This window comes from Giraffa tippelskirchi, chromosome 2 (assembly GCF_054371585.1).
Source record: "Giraffa tippelskirchi isolate mGirTip1 chromosome 2, T2T-mGirTip1v1.2.pri, whole genome shotgun sequence".
Lineage (NCBI taxonomy): Eukaryota > Metazoa > Chordata > Mammalia > Artiodactyla > Giraffidae > Giraffa > Giraffa tippelskirchi.
The window spans coordinates 99,142,594-99,160,723 of NC_137276.1; the positions used below are offsets into that span (position 1 = coordinate 99,142,594).

Here is an 18,130-nt window from a genome sequence, read left to right on the forward strand (position 1 = left end):
CCCATCACAGGGATGTCATGAGGTTGGATTCTTTAAGAGGGAAATCAGAGCAGGAGAAAGTGACTTAATGGGGCAAGCTTTCAAATGCGACTTCTAATTTCACAGATGGCTTTTTGACCCCTCAGTGCATTAAGAGAGGCAGTGAATGGGAGGAGGGTGACTTTCCCCCTAAAGATAATATATGGAGTGGCTGTCTGAAAGACTTTGACTAAACATATTTTATGGAGCTTAAAATATTGGAAGAGGCAACCCCATAGCTCTCCAAATATTGACATGAAAAAAAGCACTTCCAGACATAGGAGCTATGGGTGTACACAGCATATGAGTGAAGAGAGTCTGAACAATGGCTAATCCAATTTAAAGAAGAAGAGAAGGCAAAGAATGTTGTATAAGGAACCAAAAGTAGGAAAGAGGATACAAAGCAAACACATCTTTTAAGAAGATTCAGAAAAGACCACAGAAGGGGCACTAAAGAGATTATTTCCAAAGAAATGATATTTGGGGATATTTTTCTCATTTATATCAATAAGGCTGGATCCATTATCCCACTGACTCAACTACTGATCTATTAAAGGAAGATGAAAATGTTAGACCAGCCTTTAGGTAGAATTTCCTGAGAGCATCTCAGACAGCTATTCTCTGCTGGGCTGGGTTTGTATTCCAATGTAGGAAGATGGGTGAGAACATGCATTTCTTGGGAGGGAAGTCTGCCTTATATAACCATCCATATCATGGATCTTTTGGAAAATATGGATATGGGTGAGTTTTCTTCTGGAAATAGTGGTCCTTCTTTAGTTCATCATAGTCTGTCTCCAAATCCATGTGTATCAGAAAAGGAAAACTGAAAGTGTGGGAATAAACTTTGGCTCAAAGCCATGGAGATACTGGAGTCAGTGCTTGGGATACTAAGTTCAGCTTCTAAAAAGAGAAGTGCATTTCTCAACTTATCACCCTATTTCTCTCTCTTCATTTGCATTTGGTGTTCCATTTCCAGAGCTATTTCTGAATCTTTTAAAACCACAGTTGACTTCCCTGCAACACCAAATAATCTTGGACACCATGAACAAGGTCCCCAGAAGATCCTTAGATACACATTGTAGATGGCTTAGATGCACCTTTTGGGGAGAAAGATGATAGAGATCACCCAGAGTGGTGAAAGGATGTCTAGACACCAAGAGAGCAGAAAGGAGGGGAGGGAAGAGCCATACCTGCTCCGATGACCTCTTCGATTTTCACAAAAGAGACATCAATCTCCTTGGCAAACTCCCGGACAGCTTCGTTGGGGTCCTCATAAGTGAAGGGGTCAATGTAGATCTTCATCCCTGGGGAGCCTTTTTGGAGGAGATAAGCAGGGTTAACATCCCAAAGAGGACACAGTGGTCATTAAGCACTGGCTGGTGTCCCCAGCAGTAATGGTCTGGCTGGGTTGGGGGCGTCTCTCCTACACATCCAGCTGCCTCACTTTTCCTTGTCGGATCTCCCTGTCTCCCTTCCCTCTGGGCCATGCTAGCCTGGTTCTCTGTCCTCTACTTCTCCTCCATATTTTCTGTGTTTGAGCTCTTGATGAAATGTGGAGCAGATTACTTATAAGTGACAGATCGGGACCCGTTCCCACACCAGGCGCTCAAAGAAGGCAAAGAAGCTGATTGATGCCAACCAAATGCATTAGCAGAAAAGTGGTGGTAAAATGGCAGGGCAGATATCAATATTTATCAACTTGACAACTTTCCTGAGTGGAGGCCACCGTTAAGGTTATAACTGACAGCTGTGTCCGGGGCTGGAAGAGGTATGAGGATGGATTAAAAACAAAAAAGAAATGGCTATTAGAAAACCCTCAAGATAGGAGTGCCAAGCCAGTAACCAGAACAGAAAACGTGAAGAGAAGAGCATAGAAAATACTGAGAGAGAAAATTGTAAAGTCTACACAGAACAAATGAGGTGGAATGAAAGAAGAAATGGTAATTGAACCCCCATGCCTTCAGACACAGTGAAGTATGAAAAGTGAATAAAATGGTGAATGAGAAATACATAAAGGAATATGGACTTTGTCACTGATGTTTACAGCGGCAAGATAAATAGGTGCGCACAGGGACAAAATAGAGAATTGTCATTGCAGAAAAAATACATTTGAAAAGTGGAAGAGAGGGGACAAAAACAGCAAATAGAACCCAAGAAACAAATGGACTCATCACAACGTCATTTTTCACCGTGTTGGACGTGTCATTAGGCAAGCATGGAAAGGGATTTCCTGGGGGTGGTGAGATGGGAGGTGGGCTTCAAAGGCTGAACAGGACAGTCTGGCATCGCAGCCTTGTGAAAAGCAGTCGTTTTCCCTTCCCGCCGCTGCTGTCTGGTTCCTGAAAGAAGCAGGTCAGCAGGGCCGGCAGGTGGGGAAAAGCCTCCGTGCTGTGGCTGCGGCTAAGGTAACCTTAGCTTCCCTGATCTTTGCCCTCTCAGCACACACTCCCCACTGCAGCTCCTTCTCAGCAACACCCAGCCTTGAAAACACAGTCTAGTTTATATGTGTATAAATATATATATGCATATAATGATAATTTATATATTATAAATTATCACATAATGACATTTCCCATCCAAAAACTTCTGGTGGCTCTATGGTGACCCCAAATGAATGTTGCCCTAGTCACCAGTTCAGGCCAGAGTTTAATCCAGATGGAGAAGGAAGATGCAGCCAAGAACTCAAAGGGGAAATGTTTTTAAAGCCAGGTACCCCATCCAGAGGAATTACTTTTTCTGAAATTTGGATTATTCCCAGTCATGAAATAAAAGCACTCCAAGTGTGCTAGACGTCAATCTAAAACGCTCTTTGAAAACTTGAGGATGACAATGTTGACTTTGGAATCTATTGATTGAACTTTGAGCAAAGAAAATCCTCATCTTTATGATAGAATGTCTTAATCCCTGGGGTAGGGGTGGAGAGAGAATGGAAATTTTACTTTAATAGCAGTGGAAAAAGGGGAAAGTAGAACTAGAGGCTCATCTCTTTCTCCTTTGGTCTGGAGAACAAGTAAAGAGCGAGAACGAGAGAAACCACATGGAAGTCTAACAACCCAGACCAGCATGTTCAGGTAGTCTCATTTTAGGTTTCTTCAGAAGCAACAGCTTCTAAGACTGTGAAAGCAAGTAGGTGGTGATCCCTACTGGGATTATCTGGGAGGTGATCCCAAGAAGTACCTGCAGGTCAGCGGGCAGTAAGGTAGGACGGAAAGGCAGCCTAAGAAAAGTGTGCCCTCAAGGCACTTACTGCCACGGGCTGTGGGTAACTGACATAGGCTTAACTCCCCACTCCAAGGAACCTCTGAGATCACAAGCTTCAGAGTCAGCTAGGGTGACGTGAGCTGGAGTGGCACCACATGACTCCCGTCAGTCATTAGTTAGGGCCTGCTCTACCTGCTGTGCAGGTGGGCTGGAAGGGTCCAGGGCCAGAGAGGCACTTAGGTGAAGAAACACAGATGCTTTAGGCGGAAGTTGGCCCCTGTGTGCTGGAGTGCTGAGCACTGGAGACAAGGCCACGGCAAAAGACCCACTCAAAATGCTAAAGGGGTGACAGGCCGGTGTCAACAACCTGTGACTTCTCCCCAGTTCTGGACTGAGATGGGAGATGGCTGAGAGTCCAGAGGCGGGGATCCTAAGGTGAGGTCAGAACTCTGAAGCCTCTCACTAGCTGGGCATTTTGCAGCAAGACCACATACATCTCTTTTATCATATTTTGCTTCTGCCGAAGGAGGAGAAACACCTTCCTCCCGGGGCGGCTGTAATATTAAAGACCACATTGCAAGTGACATACCTAACATGGTGCCGGGTGTACAGGGAGGGCTCACAAGCTGAAACACTCATGATTCTTATCAGTAAATTGTTCTAGGAAGTGTAAGGGGAGGTAGGAAGCCAGGGTGGTGGGGGTGGGCAGTGGGGATGTAAGCTGATTAAGGCTATATTAGTTACATTAAAAATACCACCTTGTTATTTTGGATTAAGGGCTTTTAAACGATGTGTGCTAAGCTGTCCTACAGGAACTCTTCCACGAAAACTAATTAAACAATCTAGAATGCGCTGTAATGAATGGTTTGCAAGTAAAGACATATGTAAGGATGAATGAGAGAGGATTCTGAGTTAATGAGCTCCACAGATATTGGCCCTGATCAGTTCTGGGAAAGAACTATTCCCAGAAGGGAGAGGTTCATCTCTTAATGGTGCCAGGATTCATTCAGGCCAATGATGTCCAGGCAAGTGTATCTTCATGGCAGAAAGTTCACCTTCTAATCACTGCCCAGTTTATTCACGAGCAGGTGTGCCACTTCACCGGCGTGTGGAATTAAGGGGTGTATGTGTGTGTGTGTGTGTGTGTATGAGTGTGTGTATGCATGTATATGAGTGCGTGTATATATGGTGTGCGTGTGTGAGCAAACAAATGTATATGCATGTATGAATGTGTGTGTATGCGTGCATGCACACAATATCTCAACTGCTCCTCTGGGCTAGGCATGGGCTTTGGTCATCCCCAAAGTCTTTCACAAGAAACCGAGGAGAGCACGCAGGAGAGCTGATGTAATGTCAGTTTAGAACATCCTGCACCTACGCAGGGTAGGAATCGGTCTTTGTTTTCCCTGAACCTGAGGGTATCGTTGTTAGACTAAGGAAGGAAAACTGAAATCAGAAGTCTAAAATTGATCCAAACCTAGTTCTTTTGCGATGACAAGGGTCTGATACAGCCAGCCTAGGAATGGCCCTGGCTGGACTCCTCTGCTGGGGTGGTCCCTATTCCTAAGTCTGGAGAATCATTTGGCTGAACATGTGCTCTAAAGGCTCTCCCTGCATCCATCTTATCCCTGGATGACACATCTCACCAGACCTCTCTCCCGCATCACAGCTACCCTTTTTCTAGTCCCAGAAGGAGATGTGGGGAAAAAAATGCCTTCAGCTACGCAGAACAGGTCATTTGTCTTTTGGCTCATTTTGTGTTTCTGCATAAATCCTGCATCAGCCTGTTCCTGCTCCCACTTGCCAGTGAGCAGTTTTTAATTATCAGGGAAATGGTATTTAGTGCAATGAATCACCAGACAGTGAACAAGGAATTCACGTCAGCTGCGGAGTCGGGCACAGCCAAACATTTGGAGAGAGGGCTCAGAAAATGTTCTCAGATTGTGAGTGTTGGGGAAATATTATTAACGGCAGTTATAATAATATCAGATGTAATATAGCTCTATAATGTAAGACATTTTATAATGCTCCGTTCAATGCTTCTCATTATTATTAATGTTAATATCATAATATTTATAATATTTTATAGTTTCTGGTTATTTTCATTATTTTTAACATAGGTTATATACCTTTGGCACAAAAATGGTATGCACAGATCTAAAACTGATTGATGGTGCCGAGAGAGAGAAAAGTCTTCAATTTTATGATCTTCTAGTTTGCTAATTTCTATTGAAGGTATGATTTGCAGATATGTTTGTTCTTTGCTCTCAAAATTCATTTAAGCTATGACTAGTGTCACAGCCTGGATGGCTAATGCTTTAAAGGACCATAGTCCCAGGAGATCTGCAAAATCGTAAACATGAACCAAGGCTTTAAAGATATTAAGTTTGGGGAAAAATGACTCGGCCACTGTCCAAAGCCTTCCTACGTGGTATGGAGCAGTCTGTGAAGCACATGGAACTGCTGGCTATTGCTGGAGACTCTGGATCAGGAGATCAGAATGCTCTCAAAAGGGAAGAGGCTGGGACAAATTTGGGGGATGCTGGCAGTTTGTGGGGTGTATCTAAAAAGTCAGCTTGATATGTTTGCAAGTGCCAGGGTCTCTGGAGAGGAGAGCATAGGCTGGGCAAGGGCTAGTTCTAAACAGTCGGTAACATTTGGGTATTAACAGTGGAAGAAGAAGATGGAATGCTGCCATTCAGCCCTCTTACACATTCAGAAAGTACAAAAACGGTCCCATGAACATTTTGTGGGTCCCATGACAGAGGCTTCAAGGGTGCCAGGAAGAGCCCAGTGTCTTCCTGTGGTGGAAGATTCCTGGAATCCCACAGCAGGGTCCAGAAAGCTAGTGAATTAATTGGGCTGTTTTCAGTCTTTGATATCTTGTGTCCCAGCAGATCTGATGGAGCCATGGGGAATGGGGAAGGCTGCCTCTCCTATCCCATTCTGGAGCTAAGGCAGACTTTGCCATACTCATGATTCACCTAAATTTAGTCCAGATGTCTAAGCACAAGAGGGAATCTGTTTAGGGGTTCCTGGGAGGGACCTCAGCTAGTCCTCTACCTTGGGATGTTAATCACTCCTCATTTTCTCAGTGCTGACCCATCACCCAACTGTGCCAGGGCCCGTGGGAGCCACAGGGAAAACAAAGCTCGTGGAGCTCTCAGGTCACTGAGACATGAACCAACTGGGGAGCAGTGCTGGAGAGTCTAGAGTCAGGAGCCCACAACTGGAAATGACCTGTAAGTGTAGCAGAAACCAGAAAAGGCAGAAGACTGTGGATGCCAGTCTCGAAGTCAGAGACCTAAAAGGACAGGTCACATGGTCCTTCACTGATGAGGGACAAGCTTGGAGTGTCACAAGGCATAGCTCAGAGTGATACCTGCTATTGCATGAGCGAGGAGAGTGTGGCCAGCTTGAGTGTGGCAGGAAGTGGGGTCCGAGGTGGAACACTGCTGATACACTAGTGGGCGGGCCTTGACTACCATCAGAGGCATCCAACTGCTGCCACTGGACACACAGAGCTGACAACTGTGCCAGCAGCAGGGGAGGGATGTACTGAGAACAAGACATCGGGGAGTTCATTTTGCTTGCAGCCCTCACCACTCCCGTGCATTGTTATGAGGAAGGGGCAGGAGGCTGAGAAAACAGCTCTGAGGTTGTTGCAGTAATTAAGGTGCAAGATAACAGTTTTCAGCCAGGGCCTCACAGTGACAACAGCAGAAAAAGCAACAGAAATTTCAAAGGAAGAACTGACAGCACTTGGTGAGCAATTAAAGATGAGAAATGAAGGAAGGACCAGAAGAATCTGAATTAATGTCAAGATTTTCAGAATCAAGTGGTACTGTTAACTACGTGATGCACTTTGGGAAGGAAACTTGATTGTTCAGGAAGTTTACACACGTGGTTTTAGACTTTGAATGCATGGACGAAACATACGGGTGCCTAGAAGTCAGTCTGAAAACTTAGACTAGAAACAGAGCTGCAAGACTGGATGTGGAGTGATGGATGTGGGGGACACGTGAGTGACAGCTGAAGCTATTGGTATGAAGGGCTAAGGACTGGGCAGTTTCCTAGACCAAATCTACCAGGAAAGGTGGAAGGGCTCTAGAAACACTTTGCTCCACCTGCTTCTTGGGGCCAAGGCCAGGAAAATGGATGGAGGTCTTTTTCCATGAAAAAATAGAGGTCATGGGTACCCAGCCAAGGTTAGAGGAAGAATCCAAGAGGAGGAGCCCCAGGATGGGCAACAAGGCTGGGGGGAAAAGCACTGAGTCTGAGGAGGCTCTTCCTTCAACCTTGTGTTTGGGGGTTTTACCACATTTCAAGATTTGTTCTTAAAAACACAGTCATTGCCTAATATGTGTCTCTAGGAGAAGGAAGGTGGATCACAGGCTACTTACTTCTTGATAGAGAAAGGTATTTCAGGAAAAAACAGTTTAACATCTCTCTACTTCTTGGGTATCAATGACCAAGATAGGAATGTGTTTCTAGACAAGGCGTCCTGTCTCTGGGCCACTGAAGTCCTGTCAGGAACCTGAGGGCAACAGCCCAGGAGCTAGGGACTCAAAGAGTTAACCTGGTTTCTAGAGCTCTGGCTGAGAGCCAACAGCAGCCACACGGGTGAAGCCAGTTCATTAAATTTATTTGGCATTTAATAAGCACCCACTGAACACTCAGCCACCTTTTGCACCTGGGGGTCTTTCCTCCTCTTCCCATAGGCCCTCATTTACTCCTGTTCAGGTACCTCCAGGAGAGGCAGCCAAATACCCAGTCTGTCTCCCTCCTCCAGGTATACCTGAACTTCATCCTGGTGTCCAAGGTGATTTCCAGCACACTGGATGCTGTGTTCTGTACAGTTGGGAAATCCCTCCTACCCAGAGTCAAGCAAGCTGGAGCTAGAGGACATCTTGGAGCTAAATGTGCTTCTGGCATGAATCAAGTCCAGTGTCTTACCTAAAGCAGAACTCCACTCTACAGCATCTTTTACTGAGATCTGTGTCTACAAGAGCAGAGAGCTCACTCCTCTCTCCACAAAGCAGCCTGTCTCTGCATGGACAGTTCCAGTTTGGGGGGCTGTTCTTACACTGAATCAAAGTCGGTCTACTTGGATCTCTCACTGATGTTCCGTTTATCCACACAAAGCACAACAGCGTCACCTTTCCTTTGCCATGATGGTGTCATGCTTGGTGATGACCCCCAGGTCCCTCCCTGGATGTGACAGTTGGACCATAAAGAAGGCTGAACATCAAAGAATTGATGCTTTTGAATGGTGGTGCTGGAGAAGACTCTTGAGAGTCCCCTGGACAGCAAGGAGATCAAACCAGTAAATCTTAAAGGAAATTAACCCTGAATATTCATTGGAAGGACTGATGCTGATGCTGAAGTTCCAATACTTTGGCTACCTGATGTAGAGAGTCGACTTATTGGAAAAGACTCTGACACTAGGAAAGACTGAAGGCAAGAGGAGAAGGGGGTGACAGAGGATGAGATGGTTGGATGGCATCACTGTCTCAATGGACATGAATTTGAGCAAACTCCAGGAAACAGTGAAGGACAGGGAAGCCTGGCGTGCTACAGTCCATGGGGTCACAAAGAGTTGGACATGACTGAGCAGCAGAAAAAAAAAAAAAAAAAAAAACAGGTCCCTGCCTGCATTTCCCCAGCACCAAATCAGTTGGTGTCTCTGAGGTCACAACTTGGTACCCTCCATGGGCCTGCTGCTTTGTTGACAAAATCCTTCTTGACATGTGGTCCCCAGAATTGAGAACGTCCCTTTAGATATTTCTTACCAGTGCAGAGGACAGCATGTCCATGTATTACCTCCTTTGATCCAAACTTTAATCTTGACCACAGAGTCAGACAGACCTGAGTTTAAAACTTTATGTTGCAAATCACTAACTCCAAGACTCTGGACAGGCTACTGGATTTTTCTGAGGCTGTTTCTTCACATGTGAAATCTACCTCATGGGATGGTTATGAGGATTAAATTAGTTACTGTACTTAACACAGTCAATGGTCAAGGTGGAGGATTTTGGCAGTATTTTTCTGCTTCAGTGGCAGTGCTTAGCCTTTTTTACTAGTTTTTTATCACTCCTATTAAGCATGTGATCAAGTAAATTCATAAACCTTCTCATACAGATAGCAAGTCAGGTCTCCTCCTTTTCTTACTGCTTTATTTTTGTTTTAACCAACACTAGCTTCTAGATTTATCCCTCCAACATTTTGTCTTGCAGATTTCAAATTAGCATTCAGAGCTGTTGGATAGTTCTGAATTTTGAGTCTATCTTCTGTGGTGTTACTTATACCTCCCAACTGTTGCCTACATACTTGATAAGCATCCCTAGGCTTGCACCTGACTACAATTTTAAAAAACAATCAAACAAACAAAAGACTGAATTGGACAAGAACTAAGATAAAACTGATGACTCCCTCCCTGGCTGACAGACACACTAACCTACTTTCTTTCTGTATGAAGACCAGCTCTGTAACCACTTTACTGTGCTTCTTCCCCTTAGGAGATCATCAAATATTTTGCCAAAATAAAAATCCACTACATATGCAATGTCTCGCAAATGCACAGCCCTAGTAAATGAGATGAGGGCCCCATGATGGTGGTTTAGTCACTAAGTCGTGTCCATCTCTTGCGACCCCACGGACTGTAACCTGCCAGGCCTCCTCTGTCCATAGGATTTTCCCGGCAAGAATAGGAGAAGTCGGAGTGAGTTGCCATTTCCTTCTTCAGGGGATCTTCCCGACCCAGGAATCGAACCTAGGTCTCCTGAATTGCAGGCAGATTCTTTACACACTGAGCTATGAGGGAAGCCTGTATAACTTTTCTTAATAATAACTTTTTAAATAATCCTGTACTTAATCCTCAATAATCCCCAATGATCACTGAACTTAGTTTTAAAGGCCCTGAACGCATCTGCTTCCCAGTTTCTTGGGTGTCTGGCAGGGATCAAGCTCACACTCATGTTCTGAGCTCCCCGTGTTCAGTCCTCTTGTCCTGTGTGGAAATTAGTGTGGGCCAATCTTTTATTTTGGATACATATTCTTTTGTTTTTAGAATTTCTCAAAGCTTAAGAAAAATAGCTCTGTGATTATAACTGCAGTTGCCTGTAACACGGAGACGATTCTGTTAGGGCTGCTTTCTGAAAACCCTTGACCCCTGCCCAAACCCTCACCTTCTCTCCCCACTTCTGCTCACTCCATCCATCTTAGAATTCAGTGCAGTGTTAACTACCATCCAGTGTGCAGTTATCCAAGTCTTGTAAGTACCTGGTAGCATTTCCCAAATGTAGCATCAACTGGAACTTTTCTAAAGATAGATTCCCAAGCCCACCTGGATCATCCCATCCAGCCAGTTTTTAGTCAGCCAGCACCTTCTGAGGACTGTCCCGTGGAAATCATAAGAAATTACCGTCTGTCTGCCTCTTTCTAGACATCGGAACCCCACACTTACCCACTCACCCTTGAACATGAACCACAGGCTCTCAGGCTCTTCAGCCCAGCATTTGGCACCATATCCATGCACTTTCTCTTCCCTACCTGCCTTCCCTCTAGTCACTCTCACCCCAATCAAATCCTCCTTTACAAGTCCATTCTCTGTGCTGCAGGCTCAGAGTCTGCCCTGGAAAGCACTTGGTATTCTCAAATTGACAAGATCCGTTGCATCTCCACAGGATAGAGAAGGCATTACATTTGCCAAGATTTCTATTAGGTCTCCTTCAGCCTTTGCATCAGCTTGAAAGGCAGGTCTGGGAGGACAGATGCCAGCAGACTCTGTATGAAGCCCTGGGCCCTGCCTGCAGGGAAGACAGGCAGGGGCCTTCTTGGGTACTGATGAGTGAGGCTGGGGAGCTGCTGCAGGTTTCTTGTCCCTTCCAGGGCAGGAAGCACTGAGATGTCCAGGTTAGCATCCACGTCCCCGCAGTGAGGTGCATGCATATACGTAGCCCAGGAATAGTTGTGTATACACTTTCAGATCGAGTGCATCCACCTTTCTGCCTCCTGCAGTGGGACCCAGAGGAGGAGCCAACAAACCACCAACTAGGACTCCTGAGATTGGTCCTCATGTTTTGACTTGGTCCTGACCTCCAGCCACCTTGAGCCTCTGCAATATGGAGAGATGATGGGCTCTGCAGCCAGGTTTAGAGAACATGAGGTCCATCTCTGCCACCCATGAGCTGCGAGACCTGGAAAAGTCATGGAACCTCCCTAGATTAATGCCTGCCACCTAGAGTGGTTGTCAGGGTTGGAGGAGTTGAAATGAGCTACCAGAATAAAATTCCCCATGCATGGCACTGGGTAAGCTTTCCATAACTAATTATTCCTACCCTCCCCCATCTAGGCCAGGTCTGTCCTCCATCAGAGCCTTGAGTTTCCTCTTCGGCTATGTGTGTGCTGTGTCTTCCCCAGCTCCACATCCCTTTGGCTGATTTTTCCAACAGTAATAGCGTTAGTCAGAGTGACGGATGTCCATGGGAGAAAATGCACTGATGCAATTCAGTGCATGAGGCTATGAGTTCAGAGAACCAAAGTGCAGAGAGGAGCCAGGTTTCAGGGACTGGGTAAAAAGAGAAGGGTTATGAATAGAAAGAAAGAGAATTTATAAAAGGAGAACAGGTTTAAAAAGAAGACAGACTTCTAAGGCAGCAGAGGGACTGAACTCTGGTGCAGGAAGAACTCTGTGTGCCCAAGTCCTGGGGATGAAGACTGCACAGCTTGTCAACACTGTGTCCTCAGCCATCCTCGGTGGTTTCTGAGGACTGAGTGTTGGGTTTTCTGTGGACCCTGAGAACCAGGAAGGCTTGGTTCTCTTGGCCTTAGAGGTAAGAATTCCCCAGAAGGAGGCTGTGAGCACTTTGGAAGCCTATCTGTGCATGTGGGTGACACGTGGCAGCCCAGGAAAGCTAGGCCCTCCAGAGAAGGAAGTCAGGTCTGAGGCTGAAGAGGCCAAAAAGGCAGCAAGATGCACCCCAGCTTGATCCTTGGGAACTCTCTCTACCCCAATGAAGGGTACAAGGTTTAACTTGTGTGCCTTTAAAAGGAGGGGCTCCCTCCTAGGGTACCCCATTCTCACTTTGGGTGTCTTTAGTTTTCAAAATGGCATTCCTCCTTTTGAACCCAATTTTGTGTCCTCTGCTTTCAGGTGGGCATGGCCATCTTTAAATGTTTCTTTCATCCAAAGAGTTCAAAGGATGCCAAATCTGAAATCGACTTCATAGTGGCTCTCAAGGTGGCCAGGCATCAGCCCAGAGCAGGGAGGCGGGACGATGTCAGAACCCCAGGAGGCAGAGGCAGGGAGGCAGGGTGGTGGAGAGAGCCCACCAGGTAATCCTGATGCACCCTGGAGGGGGCACCTCCACGTGAGAATCACAGACAAATCAAAGTCTCTGTCCTTAGGAAGCTAAAGACCTGCCTGGAAGGGAAATACGTCAGTTTATGTTAAGTAAAAGTATCTGAAGATTTTGCTTTGAGGTGCAAAATCAGAATGTGAGGAAAGCAGAGAGAACACATTAGGATTTCTCTCTAAAACCAGTGACATCTGGTTAAAATGGAGCCCCAGGTGGCCTGCTAGGGGAAAGAAAGAGGGATAGATGGACCTGGAGTGTTGCAGGAGCTGTGCCTGTAGCCTTAGAAGGGGCTCTCCCAACCTCCCTCCCCCCACCCCAGTTTGTGCTGCTGAACATGGGTATGAGCTGGATTACCCCGAGAGAGCCTCAGGGTCTCAGCCGGGGCCCAGTCCACAGCCCCGTCCCCACCATGACTTACAACAGCAGCCCAGCTGCCAGGGGCTTAGTCCTCTACAGACCCTTGCTAGGCTCTTGATCTTGGATTGAAAACCCCGGGGAACAAAGCCATATCTACAGAGCAACCTTTGCATAGCCCCAGCCAGCACCGGCCTTGCCCTCACTCACATACAAACTCTTCCGTGGTGAAACTGCCATGTGAGCACCCCGTCACCGAGGGTCACCTTGGGTGAGAACTTTTGCCTCGGACGCCATTTCGACTCCCAGAACCACCCAGAGAAGGCCTGCTTACGGTGAGTGTAGACAGAGCTTGTTTTCCATGCTCACCGCCCAGGGAGCAGGGAGGGGGGCTGGTACAGCCACAGCAGCACTGAGGTGAGATGCGGCTCACGGAGGAAGCTGGGGACAGGGAGGGCAGAGCACACAGCGCCGGGGCAGGTTTCTGAGTATGTCCGTGGAATTTGCAAGGAGTTATTTAGAAACACAGCATGTCTGCTTTAAGGATCTAAGCACTCTGCTTCCTGGAGACAGGAAGTAACCCAACTGACCAGTGGGGACCTTTGCAGACCCTACAGTGTTGTCATGACACACATCAAAGAAGAATTCCGACACAGGACTTAACATCGCCTGTCGGTAAAGGGAAATTTTAGTTATATAAATATTATATATAGGTTTTGAAAAAAGAGAGTAGATAATGAGTGAAAAACTTTTAAAGGCACTGCTTAAAAGAAAACACTTGGGAGATATCCCAACACTTTGGCCTCTTGGGCTCTGCTATCTTTTTAATTCCCTCCGTTCAAGTTCTCTGGCTTATCTGTGAATTTGGGTAACACATTCCCCAGCCGACCCACTGGATAAGATAAGGCAGAAGATGTTAATAGAGAATCCGCCATCTTTTTCCACTGAGTCTGATTTCAGGATTCATTGACTTGCTAAGCCCAATCTCCCTGCATTCCGTGTCCTCTATGGGCTTATCAGTGAGGAAGATAATTTACCTGCCAGGCATCCAGTAAGTGCCCATGATGGGTGGACACAGATGGGGTGGACAGCCTTGGTCCCTGGGGACCTAGCCTCTGGGCACTGGTGGCTGGGAAGGGGCTCGCAGCAGGGACGGGCCAGTCTGCCTATAAGGAGCCCCGCAAGCACTTGCCTCTCAACTCCGGAGCTCAGGCGGTGGGTGGCTCAGGCTTTCTACTCACCTCGGCCGGTGCTGTAATGCTGGAGCTTATCACTGTACACAGCTTCTTTGCTGTAGGCACGTTTCCTGTGGACACAAGGGAGAGGAGCTCTCTCAGCCAGGGTATACCCATACCACTCTGCTCCCAGGACCTCCACCCAGGCCCCCTGTTCTGATGGGGGCTCACCCGGGCTTCTCCCGGGGTTGGGAACTGCAAACTATCACTTAAGCAGAACTCCTGTCGTGGCCAGCATTCTAGCTCGACCACCTCCGTGGGCAGTAGGGTCTGCGTTCAAGTCAAGGTCTTTCAGAAGTCAGGCAGGGCCAGGGTCTCTACAGAGCTTGGTGAGAGGCCTTGGAGGATGCCTGCTAGCACTCTGGCTGTGCTGTGGAACTTCTCAGGAGGGGCCAGCTGAATCTGGGCTAACCACCCAAGGCAGCAGCAGCAGCAGTATTAAAAATTCACGAGAACTTCCAGACGCACCCTCCTGTAGGACCCGCTCTTGCAGAGCTCCTCTCTCCCTCCTTAGCTCCCTGCTGCCCACCTGCACCCTGTGGCCAGGCCCCAGCTCTGTAGCCAGAGGATGGGCTGAGGCACAGGGCAGAATGTTCCAGAGGGTCAAATGCAATTTTGTAACTGTCACTCCAGGAAGACCATCGTGTGCAGGGGGTTAAGTGAGTGGGCGAAAATGAGGTTGGGGGACAAATGCTCAGAGTCTTGCCCAGCCCTTTTAGAGGATTTATCCCAAGCACAGAGAAAATAAATAATCTGGAAAGTTCTAGGCTGCCCGTGGGCAGAGAAGGGGTGATGACTGGTGAGCCTGATGGTGTGTCCCTGAACCGTCAGGTCCTGTTCAGTCCGTGTGACCTGGGAGGGCCCATGAGCCAGCCTTCCTGGTCTGAGGAGAGCAGGCAGGAGCGGGGCCAGGGGGCCTACCTGCTGCAGACGATGGAGATGGCCACCAGGGAGACCACGAACACCACCCCAGCCGCCGCCGAGCCAGCGATCAGGGGCAGCTGCTCCCGCAGCTCAGACTTGTAATCATCTAGCAGAGAGAGAGGCATTAGAAGCTTCCTGTCTGCCCTCTGCATGGGGCTGCTACTCAGCGATGTCACCAAGGACATCAGAGTGACAGATAGATAGAGTTTCTATACCTCAGAGCTGAAAGCCTGACCCAAACCAAGAGTAATCTTTAAGTCACACACACTCACAAAAACAACCCAAAACAAATAATGTCAACAATAAAAGCAAGATAACAGTGACAGAGGACCTCACAACTAAGAGCTGATGACATTGGCCCCAGAGCAGAGGTAATTCTGTCTCCATGTCTTCATTCGGAAGGCCTCTCAAAGGTCTGTCAGCCATGCTAAGGATACAAAGACACAAAGTGTCTGAGATGCAGTCAGCCAACAGATTCACTGAGCAGAGGCTTAAGAGCATCTGCAGCCACCCAGCACCATACCCAGTACTGCAGAGGATGAAGACACGTCGAGAAACAGCCCAGAACTCTCAAGCTCACACTCAAGAAGAACAGGGTCCCGGCTTCCGCCAGTGTTAGAAACACAGTGTCACATGGGGCAGTGGCTGCCTGCGGGTCACAGAGGTGGACCAAGCTCTCTCAAACCCTGGCTTTTCCATGGGGAAGCTTAGTGATCTTAGACAAAGCATCTAGTCTTTCTGACTCTCAGATTCCTTATCTGTTAAAATAAATTTTTAAATTAAATCATGTGACACATATTTCAGTGTCTGATATATCACAGATGCCCCAAATACGAATTCTCTTCCCCTTAATCCATACAAATCACTTGGCTCAGGGGCCTATTGTTATTATTGTGGTTCTTCTCTCACTTGGTGTCAAGGAACCATCACAGAATTTCAGGACTGAGGCAGATGGGGGTCAAGCTATGTATGTCCTATCACATTTAGGGCTGCCAGATACAGCGAAAGAAAATATGGGATGATCAGTTACATATGAATTTCACGTAAACAACAAATAAAGTTTTAATCTAACTATGACCCAAATATTGCATGGGAGATACTTAGACAAACATTATTTGTTATTTACCTGAAATTCACATGTAACTGATCTGTATTTTATCTGCCCCAACCCCCATCATTCTGAGGTTCCCTGCTCTGCAGGTTTCTGCTCTGCAGAATCACCCAAGCCCCGTCGTTAGACCCATTTCCAGGCCCCTCCTCAGATCTACTAAATCGGAAGCTATAAGTGAACGGGAGGGTATCTGCGTGTTTACCAAGCACTCTGTGTGGTTCTCATGTGCCCTGATGTTTGGGAACCATCGTTCAACTTTGTGGGTAGAGGATGAGACTTGCAAAGACAAGGATATTGTTCTAGAAGCCTCCCACTCTCTAGAAATCAATTTTAAAGAGTGAAGGTAGAGTTTCAGTTTCCCTCTGCTGAGAACTTTTTGTAATGTGTGTTTTTAAAAAAAAGTTAATTTGGCAAAAATAAAATAAATAAAAGGAACCACAGGGAGGAGTCCATGTAAATTAAAAAATTCCTAAGCCATGTGACCTTCAGCCCTTCAAACTGATTTCTAGATGCTTCCAGGACCAATATCCTTGGGTTTAGAAGTCTCCTTTACCCACGGTGTGGAAGGATGGTTCTCAAACACTGGGGCATAAGAATCACCCAGAATGCTTGGCAAACATGTAGATACAGAGTATATACTATACCTACATATACTGTATATACCAATTTATACTGCTGTATAAATCAGTTTTAAAAAAATTAGGTGCCCAAGTCAAAGGTTAGCAGGGTGTAGCTAAGTGCAGCCCAGAACCACAGCAGCTATGTCCCTTGTGGAGGTCACCAGTCCAAAGCACGGCCACTGAGCCCAGGTGGGATCCCACAGGTCCTCCTTGACCCAGTAACCCTATCACTGACAACCTTCAGACTCACCTTTGTGCTGCAGGGAGGCCTGAAGCCTCAGTGAACATAATTATTACTGATGTGTGAACTTCAGTCATTAAGACAAATACTCTCCAATTTGGCCACTTACCAGAACTCTCTTACATCCAGCCCCTCTTGGGTTTACAAAACTTAACTGCCAAATGTAAAAGGAATAGCCTTCTTGGGAGAAATTTGTTACTTCTTGATTTGTCTAGCAGAATTGCCAAGAGATCAGTGCTCACAGCTTTTTGAATTTTGGGCTTTTAATCCTGTGTACCTCTTGATGCCAAAGTGCCCATAAATCTAGATGTGAAGTGAGGTACAAAGAGGGGAACAGAGTCCTTAAGGAACTGAAGATGGACTGCGTTCTTTTCACACCAGCAGCATCATTAATCTGGATAAACTGGCTCACCTTTCTACTCTAACTCACCATCCTCAAAATATGAGCCCAAACTCACCTAAAATAAACGCAGAACTGACTGCAAACTCTAATCCTACAGAGGCCAGATAGCTCACATTGAAGCATCCAGGTACAGACCACTGGGAAGTGATAAGCCCTGCATGGGGCGGCAAGCCTCTGTCTCAAGGCAAAGTCCTCACACTAGGATGCTCACCAGCACTGCCTTCTCTTACAATTTCTCAAAACAAAATGGATATTATAATTTTTATATGAAATCACTTGATTTTTAAATCTTTCCAATGACTTTACAGAGATTGTTGGCCTAAAATAAAATGTTTTTCAAGGGCAGAGTGCTTTCTATATAATTTAAGTAATAAAGGAAAAAATTAAAGCCTTTCTATTTGTGAGGCTGGGAATAGATTGACACTTGGGAGCTGCCAGGAAACAGCTCATCAATAAATAAATATAGATAGATAGGTGGTAGATAAACGAGTACATACACTATGGAAAGTAGCTAACGTAATAGACACCCATACACAAGTCTGAGGTTACAGGGAAACAGAATTTTCATAACAACTAAAGGGGGTGATCTCAGAGGAGTAGCAGAGATTGTGACAACAGGGAACTAATAAAGCCCAAAGGTGGAAGTATTTTCAGGGACAAGATT

General features: G+C 46.4%; 1 protein-coding gene across 1 annotated transcript in view; it reads right to left on the reverse strand.

Moving 5' to 3' along the window:
* Nucleotides 1–18,130, reverse strand: part of EPHB1 (EPH receptor B1) — a 456,002-nt gene that overhangs the window by 77,681 nt on the left and 360,191 nt on the right. The window contains exons 8-10 of the mRNA XM_081574131.1: nucleotides 15,089–15,197; nucleotides 14,174–14,238; nucleotides 1,209–1,331 (exon numbers count right to left, since the gene is read on the reverse strand). Of these exons, the coding sequence (XP_081430257.1) occupies nucleotides 1,209–1,331; nucleotides 14,174–14,238; nucleotides 15,089–15,197 (297 nt within the window). The remainder of the gene's footprint in view (nucleotides 1–1,208; nucleotides 1,332–14,173; nucleotides 14,239–15,088; nucleotides 15,198–18,130) is intronic.